We start from the raw sequence: 16597 nt of genomic DNA, 5'->3' as shown, positions 1-16597 counted from the left end.
TATATTACAGTCAAGCTAATGTAACATAATACAAAATATAACAGTATATAGTATAATACAAAATATAATTGCATCAATTTGAAACAAAAAACAACAAAGTTAAATAAGATCAAAACAACTAAATACACACACAAAATAAATGACTTGTAGAAATTAAGACATGGGTATTTTTTTTTTTTTTGTGTATAATTCATTTTTAAAAATAATAATGAAGTTAAACCACAAGAAATGTACAAGGAAGTACTCATAATAGTATTTCATAAATATAAAATAATGAAACCAAGAGTAGGGAACAATAAAAAACAAAAAAGACAAAAAAAAAAACTCAGTCAAAGAGAATCTAAAGAAACTGAGTCTTTTGTGAAGACATTTATCTAAAAATGTCAAAACTATAAATAATGAAACAATTTAACTGAATGTACACTCGGCTTCAAAATAGAGATTTATTTTTTTAGACAACTGGAATTCAGATAACATAAATTTTTATTCATACAAATGAAGAAGATATGTTGTGGATTAACAAACTAATAATATTGGAGTTTGTTTGAGTAAAAGAAAAATCCAACTGAAATATTAGAACGGTTCAAGTGAAAATTTCACATTCAATCAGAAATACATTTTGACTCATTAAGAATGAAAAATGAGTTATTTGATCTGTCGTTCAGTAAAATTCTTCATGGAACAGAAACAGTCAAACATACACTTGTACAAACAGTTGACGTGCACATTTCGCAGCAAATCCTATTGTTCACTAACCAAAAATGAATAATATACAAAACCAAAGAACATGTCGAGTTTTTTAAAAATATTTAAATAATGAACTAAATAGTTTGGCATACAGACATGCACAACTCAGTTAAGTGAACAAACAAAACGTCAGATGGAACCAAAAAAGCATTATATCAAATTTATAATTCTACTTAAAAAATTTATCAATTTATCTTTTAAACTGAGAATTCTGGAAGGAAAATAAAATACTGTTACTGCAACATAATGACAGAATAATGCTATAAGAATGATTTAAACAGAAATATTTAAAGTATTCTACTGATAAATTAAAGACAAGCCTTTAGCTCCTTTTGCCATCATGTGATTTCATTCTTTCTTTTGTTGTATAAAGTGTAGTATTCAATATCACTTAACAATGTACAGTTTTTTTGTGTTTTGTTTTTCCGCTCATCCAAGGGTGCATGAAAGCTTGGTAACAAGACGAGTAGGAAAAGAAATCTCAATCTCACACACCTTTTATTCACTTCTGTCAACATGGAAAGGCAACATTTGCTTTTCTTCAGATTCTTTTCACTTTTTCCATAGTTTCTGAATGCTCCTCCCTCTTACCCCCCTTCCGGTTCATCATTCAGCAGAGAAAATGTCCAGCCCAATATGTGATGATGACAATGCCAACCAGAGCTGATCAAGCCAAAGCATGACTGGAATCATGATAATAATTTATCGATTTCGGTTGTTCAAATAATGGAAAAACCAATCCAACTTGGTTGTCCAAGAACCTCCATAAGCATTGCTAAATTGCTCTTGGAAGTAAGTTGCAGCTTCCTGCTCAGATCTTTCTACGGCTAAGGTTTTACGAAGGTAGCCAATATCATCCAGGGACTGCAGCTCTGGGATGCCGCAAGACAACATCAGTGTGAATAGGGTAATGAAAAGCTTGGCATGTTTCCGCAAGGCTAAGTAAGCAGTACCACATAACTCTTGAAATCTGAAAGACACACAAAGAGAGAATAAAGTGGTTGACAGTAGGATCTTCCAAACTATTAAGAAAGACACTATTTCCATTAAATTTTATATTTACAAGGACATTTAAAAAAGATATTGAAGATCAAAAAGAATCTGGCCATAAATATCAAAAGATAACATTTACATAGAACACTGAAAGTTTGTTCAACCACAAAGAAAAATACAATAACCATGTTTTCTTTGTAATTACTGACATTTCTTATCTTAAAAAAAAAAACTAAAGGATTTTTTTTAATACTGACAAAATCGTCTAATTTTTTTTATTAAAATAGAGGAATGTAGAAAATTGTTAACAGCAAAACGCTGAAAATGTTTTTAAAAACCAAACTTGGCTATGTTTAAAAGTGAAAATGCTGAAACAAGTATTTTGAAGTATTTAACTCCAAACTGCATAAAAATGTTAGGAACAAGATTATAGGTGTTCACAAAACTTCCAGTATTTTAAAATAAGGCTAATTCTCATTTCAATAAAATATCAGTACATGAAAAGAACAAAATTTCAGATTTTAGAACATTTGTAGTTATCCTCAAAATAACAATTAAAACCAATTTTCTTTATCTATGCAATGCCCACCTGTCCGCTCATATCTACATGATTCTCATCATAAAAGCTTAAGAGAAACTGATTACTTTTTTTGAGTTCTGCTTTTCTTTTTTAAATCCAAAGTATTTATTTTGAAATATTTTAATATTGCTATTACATTAATTTCATTTTGAAGTGTAACTACTTTTTATTTCCTTGTTATATTTTTCTAATTGAGAATTGTATGTTTATAGATTTATTTTATTTTTAGATTAACAACACAGAAGGGTTTAATTACACACTTGTTTGATAATTTTTTTCTAGAACATTCAAGTTTAATTCAACAATCTTTTTTCAATAATTTAGAACATTTCTAAAACAAGTTCTATAGTAAAAAAGAAAAAAAATCAAAATTGTTGAGTCATTTATGATATAAAATTTTGGTACTCTATTATAGGCACATTTAGATTTAAAGGTTTAAGCTATCATTTCTTCTTTCCTTACTGAAGACAAAATCAATAAACTAAATATGTATTGCTTTTTCTAAGAAATATTAAGTGTGTTTCTTAATGAAATCAAATTGGTCAGTTAGTTTTCCTATTTTTCTTTTGTTAGAGAACAGGAAGAAATTGTTTTAATTTTGTTCTTAAATGATTTGGACAAATTTATTTAATTTTTCAAACAATTCATAAACTTGTGAAATTGCTATCATTAAATGTCGATAAACATTTTAGCAGAATTAAAATCGATTCACAAAATATAACTTATGACAGCTTATTTTTAACAACATCGACTGAAATTTATCCTGCGTTTTCATTTGACAATGAAACTTTCACAAAAAACCTATGACCTTCAGCTAGAAAAGATATTTTTGGGGGTAGAAAATTTACTTTTTTTTTTTTTTACCAGATATTATTTAGGATTAAATAAATTTTTATTTTGGGAGAATCAAGAAATGTTACAGAAAAAAAAAATCCATAAACTTCAAATAATACAAATAAAGTTGACAGTAAAACAAATGTGAAGATAATGATTGAAATAAAAAAAATACCCACTTTTCAAAGAGTTTGTTCTTTTGTGGTTGATCAGCACCCTTTGCTATCACTTTGATGAAGTCTTCTGTAAGCACAAAAGGCACTCTCTCACGATTAATCCCAAATTTCTTTTTCTTGTGGTTCAGAAAGTGACCAAAGTCAATATGAAATACCTAAAAGAAAATAAAAAACAATGAAACCATTTATTTTAAAAGGAAACTTCTTCATGATCTATAAAGATTATCATGAGATGAGAAAAATAATCTATAAATAGACGAAAGCAAACGTATGTTCATGCGTATGTATGTAGAGAAAAGATAAACAGCATCTAGTATTTACAGCTGCTGTTGCTTTCTGAAAAAAGATTGAAAGAAAACAAAGTTATTCTCAACTGACAACAAACATGAATTCTGAAACTTTTTTTTTTTTTTTTACATAGGACTTGACTACGTCTATATATATAAAAGCAAAAATGTGTGTATGTATGTGTGTTCGCTTTTTCTGTATGTCAACAAAAGGCTTTTTTCAGAGAAGCGGTCGCTTGCTTCACAACTTTTTATATCACATATAAATCGTAACATCTCACAGTTAACAACAAAGCTCGCCTGTCTATTTAATTTGCTCGATTTCGGGAAGATAAACATTCAATATTTGTCACTCGCCGCATGTGGGTTAGTCTTTTTCCTATAACATCTTGGGGGGGGGGGAGCGTTCAGCAGTAAATGAATACTATCCCGCAGTCAAACTTGACCTCATTAACTCATTAAAACGGGCACCTGCTAATTCCAAGTAATTAAATAAATTCAAATGTGTTTCCGTTAGCATCTCGCGGTGGGGCAATGGTTAACGTTTTTTTTTTTGTTTTTTTTCACACTTTAATTTACAACTTTGCCTCAACGGTCTGGGTTCGATCCTCATACTTACTTTTTTTTTTTTTAACCCCCCCCCCCTACACACACACACACACCTCCAAACACCCGTGCAACACCGGGCACCCCTCACTAGTCTATATCTATATATATAAAAGGCAAAATGTGTGTGACCATTTCGTGTATGTCTTCAAAAGGCTTTTCGAGCACACGTTCCCGGGTTCGTTACTATCGGTTACAATTCTTTATATGGGTCCTATATCATATGTAGGATTTGGGAAAGCATGTAGCTTATAGATTTATTTACGTCGACTTTTATGAGATTCGCGCTATTTCGCTTTGTGCCCGGTTCGTCCTGCATTTAAGTATAAATACAGTGAAATTAAAACGTGTTCTCGGCTTTTGCTCTGCTTTCTCCCCTTCCCACCATCATCTGGGGGGGAAGTGAAAGCTAAAAATAACGATACCGCGATGACCTCATTTAGCATCGTCCTGTCAATCAAACCTCTTTTAGCTTTATAAGTCACGGATTTTCACGAGATTGGTATCATTTTAAAGCTTGATCCTTCGCCCACCAAATATAGAAAAATTGACCAAAAACATTAATTCCTTCACCCTAAAATCATCAGTTTTCTACAGGGAGGGATCAGCAAAAACCGTCCTCTCATGACAAGTTCGCTTCTACGTATGCGCAAATGACGTCGGAACAAGATTTAGTTTAAATATTTAAAAAAAAACAACCTAATTTTTTCAACATCATCTTATCTCAGTTCATTAGAGCGCAGCCTCATTATATAAAGGTTTTAGGTTCGAATCATGGTGTGAGATGTCTTTTTTTCCTTTTTTTTTTTTCGATTTTTAAAGGTTTAATATTGAAACAGGGTTATTTAATCTATTTTTCACATTCTATGTTTTTTTTTTTGGTTTTTATTTTTCAGCTTTTTTAGTTTTAATGTTCGTTTTTCTGCGGGTTTTTTCATCACATTCGCGTTTTCTTTTTTTTTTTTTTTTTTTCCGATTTTTACATTTAACATCATTCGTTTGCCTTACGTTAGTTTTTTTTTTTTTTTTTTTTTCGATTTTTTAAAGTTTTAACATTTATTTTATATAAAATATTTAATAATTTACTTCCCTTATTCTTGTTTTGATTAATACCCCCCCCCCCCTGCCCAAGCACACATACACCTCTAAACACCCGGGCAATGCTGGGTACCCCCCCACTAGTGTGTATTGAATAACCAAAGAATTTTTGGAATGAGATTGAAACCTGATAGACTGCGATAGTGTATTAGCTAGTTTACTTTTGTTGTTACTTTCTCCTGCTGCTGTTTGTTGTAATTTCTTGTGAGACACAATAACAATATTGTCGTTATAAAAGATTTTTCTCATTACTATTTAATAAAAAATACAAAAAGTTTTTTGCTCTTAATTCAGTTGAGAGACTGCCACATGTGCTTGTGGAGGGGGGAGGGCTACTATGAACCAGCATGGAATGCTGTATGTTTACTTGTGTTAGCAGTAATTAGCTTTCATGTACGTCTCTGTTGACATTAATTTATCTTCTTCATCATACATGTCTGTATTGGCATTCATCATCATGTATTTTTATGTTTACATTTATTCATTCTTCATCATCATGTATTTTTGTATTGACATTTATTCATTCTTCATCATCATGTATTTTTATGTTGACATTTATTCATTCTTCATCATCATGTATTTTTATGTTAACATTTATTCATTCTTCATCATGTATTTCTGTGTTGACATTTATTCATTCTTCATCATCATGTATTTCTGTGTTGACATTCCTTCTTCATCATCATGTATTTTTATGTTGAAATTTATTCATTCTTCATCATCATGTATTTTTATGTTGACATTTATTCATTCTTCATCATCATGTATTTTTATGTTGACATTTATTCATTCTTCATCATCATGTATTTTTATGTTGACATTTATTCATTCTTCATCATCATGTATTTTTATGTTTACATTTATTCATTCTTCATCATCATATATTTTTATGTTGACATTTATTCATTCTTCATCATCATGTATTTTTGTGTTGACATTTATTCATTCTTCATCATCATGTATTTTTGTGTTGACATTAATTCATCTTTTTCATCACGTATTTTTGTGTTGACATTAATTCATCTTTTTCATCATGTATTTTTGTGTTGACATTAATTCATCTTTTTCATTCAGAATCCTTGTTCTGTCTTCAACCATTTTTATGATTTTTATTCAGATATTTTTGCAAATTCACTTAGTGTACCAATTGAACTTAGAAGAGCTTGTTTCTTTTACCTATTGTAAATTAATATAATAATGTAATATAATTTTAATACAAAATTGGGTACTTGTGCATCTTTAGAACCAGATATAACTCAGCGTTCGCTCGACTTTCATTGGAATTAGTGTTGGGACGATTCCTAAATTTTTTCTGATTCCAATTCCAGGAAAATGATGATTAATGATTCCGATACCAAGATTCCGATGGAATTGTTTTGAAATATACCATTATAATCGAAAGTTTTTGTGTAGCCAAAAAATTTGGTACAGCGAAAAAGTAGAAATACAATTAAGGAAATTTGGTTTGTTTGTTATATCCGGCCAAAAAATAAACATAAAAAAAATAACAAAATACAAAAACAATAAGAAAAGGGGTATCGTAAAACTTTAATTAAACTTGAAAATAATATTTAAAAATAGCGCGGATTTCATCAATTTTCTTTCATCAATTTCCCTGTTAATAATCACATAAACGCCAGCAAAAAAAAAAAAACAAAAACAAAAAAATATCCAATAAACAATATTTTTTAAATTAATTTCTTAATTTTACTTAAAAACAAAATGTAAACATATATAAACAAAATATTTTAGAAAATTTCTTAATTTTAAATAAAAATTGATTATAAAAGAATTTTTTTTTTTAAAAGTATTATTGAAAAATATTGCAAAGTTCTTTGGGATAATTGGGGCGCCTGAAACCTCCCTTCCAAAACGAAAAAAGCTTTATTGTTTTTACTATTTTAAAGCACTTTTTTTTTTGAAGTTTGAAACACAAGTAGTGGCTAGTTAACTTAGAACAACAAGTGCGCATGGCGGAAATTCTTCAGGGTTTACATGTATTGTAACCCTTTTATGGTGGTTGAAAAACGTTTTTCAGCTGCCATATTACTTCCTATTTACTTGCCTCCTCACGAGAGCAGAGTTAGACACAGGTCGGTTTTTAATGTAGAGAAGCATTTATTACTAAAAAACGAAATGGTGAAATAGAAAAGAAAGTTAAGCTAAAAGTAAACAAGAAAATTATTTTTAAATTCAAAGAATTAAAGAAAGAGAACAATTTCAAAGAAATTTCGAAACTCATTAAGATAAATAAAGATTATCTTTAAAATAGTTTATAAAATTCTTGTACATCATATTAAATATGTTATGAAAAGTTCTATGACGTTTTTATCATAAATTTTTGACAGCATTAATCTCACTTCAAGCAAACAGTTCAACTTAAAAATATAAGAGAATTGTAATGAAAGAATCATATTTCTAAGGTATTTTTGATGACGCGATTCCAATTCCCCCCAAAATACATGATTCTTATTATTAACTATTCGGATTAATCATCCCACCACTAATTGGAACATAATGTAAACAAATCGGGTTTAGCTGTTGTCTGACATAACATGGCAATCAGTCAATCACAATGCCACGCGCTGAGTTTCAACTCGAGTGTGCATGCATCCGAGCAGCAGACAAAAATTTAGATACCGGAAGAAAAAAATCCACCATTTCTTACATGTGAGTCAGGAAGAGTAGAGAAGATCGAAAAAAAAAAAAAAAATGAATTTGACCATCCTTGCCCAATAGCTGTAGAAACCGGATGCTGTAGTTGATTTTTTGTCAACAACGGAAACTAATGGCAAAATCGATAAAATGTGCAACCTGCAGCCACAAGTGCATCCTAGCAAAAAGAGGGAGATGTGGGAATGTTAAATGTCCATGGTGGACAGCAATCCGGACTGGGAACTTCTTCGCAAAAATCACGGCTTAAAATCGTGTGCATTATCAATCTGATATACCTGTGGGCATTTGAGATGGCAATGAATAAAAACCTCCAGCGCGAATATGGGTTTGGATCAGCACACACTATAGTCGATTGGAAAAATTTCCTTCAAGACATTTGCCGAGATTATTTTCTTAGAAATCCTCTGCAGATAGGAAAAGATAGACAAGTCTGTTTTCAACTGACACAAATATAACATCGGCAGACTACTCACACCGGTCTGAGTCTACGGTGCTAATAAGGAGGGTTTCTTGGTGTGCATACCAAACCGAAATGCAGAAACTCTAACCCTTCCACTAATCAAAAAAAAAAAAAATATTCTTCCAGGGACCACAGTTGTATCAGACTATTGGAAAGCATATAGCAAAGTGGGAGTAGAGGGGTATAACCATTTAATGGTGAACAACAGCTTTCACTTCATACATCCTGAAACGCAGGCAACTACGAATCATGTGGAGTGATTGTGGAATGAGGCCAAACAACGCAACAAACAAGAATGCAGGATCAGCCAGGAGCTTTTGGGCACTTTTTTTTTTTTTTTTTTTTTTTACATGGAAGTCACCACTTATCAAGGCCCGGAAGCCACTCGGAGATAAGGGTTATAACATGTACAGTAGTCAATGGGACAATATCGTAGTCATTGTTAGTAATGGAGATTTGATAAAGTGTCTTACTTAAGGTGGCGGTTTATGAGGAATTTGTTTATGTTGGACTTGAAGATGTCCAAGTTGTAGTCAGTTGGGAAACAGGTACGTGTGAGAGTTCCAAAGGCGTGCACTACTAAGAAAGAAGCCCTGTTCGTGGAGTCTATGCTTTGATTTAGGCATACATAAAGAATGGGGAAAATTATTGACAGTGGTTTAAGCTAGACGGGTGTTTTTCGCGAAAGATTGGCGTGGGGGGGGCCAGAGAATGGAGCTCGGACGAGCACTTGCCATAGAAATAACGATAAAACAAAGATAGGCTCACAACATCTATTCTGTGGAAGAGAGGTTGCAAGGAAAAAAAAGGGGCGTCCTCCATTAGGTCACAAAGTCTATTTTGTACTCTGTCAAGGCAGGATAGGCTGTTTTTAGCAGCTCCTGCCCGGATGTGGCAGCAGTACTCCATCCTTGGACGTACTTGGCTTTTATATAGATAGAGAATTGCATCAGTAGTGAGATATCTTTTGGAGCGGTAGAATGATCCTACCATTTTCCAGCGACCTTGGCAACAGACTTGATGTACGTGTTCCATTTCAAGTCAAGAGTAAAAATCAAACCCAGAAGCTTATCAAAACATGGGGCCTCGCCTAGACGAGAGCCATCCATTTCAATTAATGTCAGATGGGGATCAGAGCGTTGATGATGTAATAATAGGAGCTTGGTTTTAGATGCATTAAAAGTAACCAGCCACCTCTTCCCCTACTGTACCATGCGCTCAAGATCAGAGGAGAGAGAATCAGAGAGAACTTTGTCATTTACGGCCTTAAATGTGTTGCCAGAGATGGTCGTGTCATCAGTATAGATGTCAACGAATGATTTAAGTATGTGTTTTGGGAGATCATTGATGTAGATCAGGAAGAGAGTTGGGCCCAGGATGGACCCTTGAGGGACTCCAGCATCAATACTGAGGGCCTCTGATTTCTGCTCATCAACCACTACTCTTATGAGTCTATCAGAGAGAAATGATTTAATGATTGAGAAAACATTTCCAGTTATACCATAACTGGAAGTGAAGTAGGTCCTTATGAAGTGAAGTAGGTCCTTATTACCTTATCAAAGGCCTTTGATATGTCAAGAGCAATTGCTCTGGAAATGAAGCCTTTGTCTAGAGATTCGCTAATTCTATGAGATATAACCGTTAGCACGTCTGCTGTAGATCGAGCAGAACGGAAACCATATTGTATGTCACTAAGAAGATTATTTCTGTTGAAGTAGTTGACTACTTCTGTATTTAATATGGATTCCAGCAACTTACTCATGACACACAGGAGACTTATTGGTCTGTACTGAGAGGGAGATGACTTATCACCTGAATTCTTAAATACAGCGTATACTGATGAGGTTTTCCAGGGTGTTGGGAAGCACTTCTCCTAAAGGCAACACTTAAACAGTTTCGTAAGTATGAGGGCAAGTTCTGGTTGAAGCTTTTTCAACACTATAATTGGAATGCCGTCAGGGCCAGTTGCTTTACTGGAATCAAGGTTCTTGATTAGCTTGGCAACCTCACACACAGATATTTGTATGTTGTATAGTGTGTTGTCTGTTATAGGAGGAAATATGAGTAATTGATGGCCTTCGTCGCATAGGGTAGAATTAGCTGCAAAGTTCTTGGCAAATAGTTTGGCCTTGTCTGATGCTGACGAGATGACCTCAGGTCCATTGATGAATGTTGGGATAGAATGCACGCTTCTGTTCAGGATTCTGTTTGCTATTTGCTAGCCTGGTGGAAACCAAGCCACTGCTCAGCTACTTTGGATTTGACACTTATATTTAAGAGTCGATCTCTATATTTTGAGTTTGTCTTCATATTAATTCACATCGCCAAAAGCTATCCAGTTGGTGAAGAGCTTCCTTATATATCTGCTACCTCTTTTCTGTCCATTTTGCCATCATCTAATACTGTCCAAAAGTCTGTGGAAAAAACAGCTTCCTAAGGAAATTTTCCTGGCATTGAAAAAAAGATTCCAACTACTCTCAGTCAAATCGTCAAAAAAAAAAAAAAAACTTTTGTTGTTATTTACTGGATATTTGAAAAACATTTACTAACACTTATTTATTTGAAAAAAAAAAAAAAAAAAAAAGAAAAAAAAACTTTTCTTCACAGTTAATAAAAATTATCGTAGGTTTTTTTTGGTTTTTTTTTTTGTTGATGTTTCTAATTGAAAATTTTGCTATTTCTTCTATGTAGCGTCATTACTTCATCAGCGACACTCAGCATAATCCAGTTGTTGAGGTCATGTTCCAGGGGAAATCCGAGTGAACGCTGAGTTACGTCTGGTTAAAAGGATGCACAACAAGGACGCAGAAGGATGCAAAATTGTATTCTCAAAATTTCCCCCAAAATACCATTTGAATAATTTTTCAAAGGAATTTGATTTCTTCAATAATATAGCTAAATGACGTGTCTATCATCTTATGGTAGACTTCTTCAATCTTTAACAATGTAAATGTTATTCTCAAGATAAGCTATTTCCTCATTGCTTGAGTGGCACAATAGATTGCTGATGTAAGAGGAATTGTTCAATGAGATCTCACTCTCCTCACTTGATAATGGATGTGATCCTAGAAAAGATTGCAGATCTTTAACATGAGCAAGTATCTCACTCATTCATAATGATTGACCACTTTGGTTATACTTCCAGTCTTGAATTAAATAATCTTTTGTGCAGGGTCTTGAGTCAGACGACATCCTCTCATTTCTCTCTTCAGTTATCTGTGATGAAGACAGAGGCATGGCATCAATATAGCAATACTAAACCATTTTTTCTTTTCATCTAAGAAACTCAAATCGAGAATTAATGAAAAGAACATAAGAAATAAATATGGTCTTTAGTTGTTTTTGTTTTTTTTTTAAATTTGTCCATTAGAACTACAGTCATGACCATTCAAAGTATCGGAAAATGCATGATTCACTAGACATTTTGCTCAAGTCAGTCCTATTCAAACACATGTAAGTTTCTAATTGAAAATGGTAGTGAATTTGCAACTACTCAACTTTAAAAAGCTGTTTAAGATGTGTTTTTTTTTTGTTTTTTTACATGGTGGTCACCACTTATCAAGGCCGAAAAGCCACTTGGGGATAAGGGTTATTGTGTGTACAGTAATCAATGGGATAGTATAGTAGTAATTTGATAAAGTGTCATTACTTAAGGGGACGGTTCATCAGGAATTTGTTAGTGTTGGACTTGAAGACATCTAGGTTGAAGTAGGGGGGGGGGCTGGGGACAGGCAAACGGCAGAGCGTTCAACAGGCGTGCAATTCTAAGAAAGAAGCTTTGTTCATGGAATCTACGTTTTGATTTAGGCAGGGATAAAGAGCGGGGAAAATTATTGACAGTGGTTTCAGCTAGTCGGGTGTTTTTTTGTGAAAGATTGGTGAGAATGGAGCTCGAACGAGCACTTACCATGGAAATAACGATAAAACAGAGACAGGCTCGCAATGTCTCTTCTATGGGAGAGGGGTTGCAGGGAGGAGAAAAGAGCAAGCCAAAAAATCTATTTTGTACTCTGTCAAGGCAGGATAATCTGTTTTTAGCAGCTCCTGCCCAGATGCGGCAGCAGTACTCCATCCTTGGACGTACTTGGCTTTTATACAGATAGAGAATTGCATCAGTAGTGAGATATCTTCTGGAGCGGTAGAAGGATCCTACCATTTTCCCAGCGACCTTGGCCACCGACTTGATGTATGTGTTCCATTTCAGATCAGGAGTAAAGGTCAAACCCAGAAGCTTATCAAAACATGGGGCCTCGCCTAGACGAGAGCCATCCATTTCAATTGATGCCAGATGGGGGTCAGAGTGTTTATGATGTAATAATAGGAGCGTGGTCTTAGATGCATTAAAGGTAACCAGCCACCTCTTCCCCTACTGTACCATGCGCTCAAGATCTGAGGAGAAAGAATCAGAGAGAACATTGTCACTAACGGACTTTGATGTGTTGCCAAAGATAGTAATGTCATCAGCATAGATGTCAACGAATGATTTAAGTATGTGTTTTGGGAGATCATTGATGTAGATCAAGAAGAGTTGGACCCAGGCTGGACCCTTGAGGGACTCCAGCATTAATACTGTGGACCTCTGATTTCTGCTCATCAACCACTACTCTTATGAGCCTATCAGAGAGAAATGATTTAATGATTGAGAAAACATTTCCAGTTATACCGTAGCTGGAAATCTTGTGAAGTAGGCCTTTATGCCATACCTTATCAAAGGCCTTTGATATGTCAAGAGCAATTGCCCTAGAAATGAAGCCTTTGTCTAGAGATTCGCTAATTCTATGAGATATAACCGTCAGCATGTCTGCTGTAGATCGAGCAGAACGGAAACCATATTGTGTGTCACTATAGCTTTTTTAACACTATAATTGGAATACCGTCAGGGCCAGTTGCTTTACTGGAGTCATGGTTCTTGATTAGCTTGGTGACCTCACGCACAGATATTTGTATGTTGCATAGTGTGTTGTCTGTTATAGGAGGAAATACAGGGAGTTGATGGTCATTGTTGCATAGGGTAGAATTAGCTGCAAAGTTCTTTGCAAATAGTTTGGCTTTGTCTGATGCTGACGAGATGATCTCAGGTCCATTGATGATAGTTGGAATAGAACACACGCTTCTGTTCAAGATCATGTTTGCTATTTGCCAGAACTGGTGGGAACCAAGCCGCTGCTCAGCTACTTTGGATTTAACAGACTGAGCATATAGCTCTCTTGCATGTTTTATTACTCTTTTACAGTGGTTGCTTGCAGTCCTGAAAGCAGCTTTAATCTCAGTACATCTATTACGTTGGTAGCTATGGAAAAAGTGATTTCTGTGCGCGATGGCAGCAGCACATTCAGGGGAGAACCATGGCTGGCTGTTAGGTTTTTGTTCGAATTTTTTGGATGGTACGAATTGGTCTATGCCTACAATTAACCATTCAGTCAGGTCTGATGCTATAGAGGACACATCCTTTTTAAACATGGAATGGAGAGGTAGATCAGATATGAATATACAGAAGCTATCCCAGTCAGCCATAGAGTATCGGTATACAGTACGGTGGAGGGGTACGTCTGGGGGCTTCTTACATTTCGTTTTTATCTTAACTGATACGACGGAGTGGTCGGAGGATCCTAGAGGAGAATGAACGGAACATGAACATAGATCAGGGGAAGTTGAGAGAAAAAGGTTCAAGAGGCTTGCATATTGACCGGGTGTATCGGGCACACGGGTGGGCTCGCAAACAATCTGAGTGAGGTCATAGGCAATGGCAAAATCATGACAGAACCTCCCCTCATCATCAGTCTTATTTGAGTGGGTCAGCCATTCCACATTATGGACATTGAAGTCACCGCAAATGTGAATGTTAGCCACGGGATGAGCAGACAGGATGTTGTCAATTTTCTCCGATATACTCTTAAAGATAGTAACTCCGCTGTTGTGGGGGCGATAGAGGGCAAATATAAATGCGGTGGTGCAAGCAAGTGCAATCCGGAAGCACATATAAGGTAAATCAGGGTCTTCTCTAGAGATATCCCTGCCACACGGGAAGACATCTTTAATGTAGGCACATATTCCATGCCCATGGCGATCTTGGGGGTCAGATTATGCTGTTAAGTTAGAGTATCCGTTAATTATGAACTCATCTATATTAAATTTTGAACAAATTATCACACCTCAACCATAGCGGACCTGAGCTACTGAATCTAATTTGCTCCTGTGCCTGGCCTTCTTTGCAAAATTGTGAAAAAAAATGAAACACGTTAGTAATTTTTTGCCTTTCATCTACTGCCAGTATTCAGCCTTCGTGTGCCAGTCCGCCCAATAGATGGAGCCCTTCTTGACGCACATATACTTTCTGCAGTGGGTGCACCAGAACTTTGTCTTCACCTTTTAGGGGTTGTTTTTTTTAAGATACTCCAGGGTGCTGTCTGTTGTATCTCAGGAGTTTCTCCATTCACACAGCACAGAAGTGGTCAGATGAGGTGCCGGAGAAATTTCAGGGAAGTGGTTGCCTGGCTTCAGGCATTGAGCACAGGGTTCTTGTCCTCTGCAAACAGCTGTAGAATGGTAGTTTCCTACCAGTTCCAGACACGGTGTTTGAATGTATCTTGCAAAATACAGAGGTTTTCTAGCAGCTTGTGTAGAAATGTTCAGCACATAGGAGTTGTGGGCACAAGAAGAATTTGATGAAGAGGCATCTTTGCCAGCGGTAGTGGCATCGTGAATGGTGAAGATGGGTCATCTAGTCATTCTTGTCGCAACCACCGTAGTCCAAGGCAAAAGCTCATTTCAGTGAAAGTACCACCCTTCTTCTTGTTGACAGTTGCCATCTTTACAGAATCATGGTAGTTGGAGATGAAGGTGATGGGCTGGTCCTGCCATATACATGTGATGTTGCCGTACACAGGTAGCGACTTTCACCTTGAAGGAGTTTCTTGACTTTGGAAAATCTTTCTGTTCGGCAAGAAGGTTCCAACAACCCCAGTTTTTAGGTGGTTCACAGCATATTTGGCCAGAGTCACTGATGTTAGTACATCCCACGATGTTGGATGAACACGTGTTACTGATAGCTGAACATCGAGACAAGGGAAATAATTAAATATATAGAAGAAGGCCACCAAGTTCAATAACTCTAACATTGCTGGTGTCTTCTGGTGTCAGGTGTAAGTCAAAGTTTCAACAAAAAAACAAAAAAAAACAAAAAAAAAAACGACTTATTAAAACAAGTTTCTTAGAATTTCAGTAGAGGCTCCCATCTTGGTCAAACAGTCTGCCACCTGTTCCTGTCCCTTGATCCATTTGGATTTCTTTCTTTACCAACATTTCCTTTACTCTGGCCTCATCAATTCTGAAACGTCTGTCACTTACAAGATTTGATGATTTTAACGTCTCTACTAAAGATGCGGTTGTCTGTTTTGCAAAGCACTTCAGGCAACTTGGTAGTCTGAAGATTTCTTGCAGCATGGCAGCTATCAATACACCTGCAACTTCACTGAGTGTAAGAGACTTGGACCCCAATGGACTCTTTGTTACTTGATCAAGTTTTTTTGATGACCAGCATATAGGAGCCAGTCTATTCATCAGGCCATAAACGGCGATGATAAATCCACCCTGTGAGGACACATCCTCCAAGCTAGCATAGGTAGCATCCAAATAGCAAACCATACTCAAATCTAAAGGATTTCTGAGCTGTGGAAAGGATATTAAACCTGTCTTTGATTTTAGCTTTAATAGTGACTTGTTAGCTTCAAAAAGTAATTTCACTTTACGAGATTTTCCAGCATTACTCGTTCTATGTTCCGTTTGTCCACCACACAATCTTAGTAGCTGGTCTATTAAAACTGACAGCATATTTATATTAGATCTAAAAACAAGTTCATTTGGGTTATGTCCAGAATGATTCTGAAGAGCAAATTCTGGTTCACATTTCTTATCTTCTAATATTTTTTTCCATTGCTTTTTTTTTTTTTTTTTTTTTTTTTACATAGGCATCATCACTTATCAAGGCCAAGAGGCCACTCAAGGATAAGGGTTAAAGAGTGTACAGTAGAAATTGGACAATATAGTAATCATTAGTAATGAAAATTTGGTAAATTTGATAACTTATATGGAACGGCTCAAGAACTTATTTACGTTAGACTTGAAGACAACCATATTGTAG

At 35.1% G+C, this 16597-nt stretch overlaps 1 protein-coding gene across 1 annotated transcript in view; it reads right to left on the bottom strand.

Annotated features, from left to right (window-relative positions):
- Positions 1-419: 419 nt before the first annotated feature.
- The window catches only part of LOC145261114 (phosphatidylinositol 4,5-bisphosphate 3-kinase catalytic subunit alpha isoform-like), a 310781-nt gene continuing 294603 nt past the window's right edge, over positions 420-16597 (bottom strand). The window contains exons 21-22 of the mRNA XM_080119338.1: positions 3334-3485; positions 420-1717 (exon numbers count right to left, since the gene is read on the bottom strand). Coding sequence (XP_079975464.1) covers positions 1450-1717; positions 3334-3485 — 420 coding nt within the window. The 3' untranslated portion in view covers positions 420-1449. The remainder of the gene's footprint in view (positions 1718-3333; positions 3486-16597) is intronic.

The sequence above is a fragment of the Euprymna scolopes genome, chromosome 37 (genome assembly GCF_053919585.1).
Source record: "Euprymna scolopes isolate OS-2025 chromosome 37, ASM5391958v1, whole genome shotgun sequence".
In the NCBI taxonomy this organism is placed as follows: Eukaryota; Metazoa; Mollusca; class Cephalopoda; order Sepiida; family Sepiolidae; genus Euprymna; species Euprymna scolopes.
Note: the sequence above shows the minus strand (reverse complement) of the source record. Positions and strands in the feature narration are given on the sequence as shown.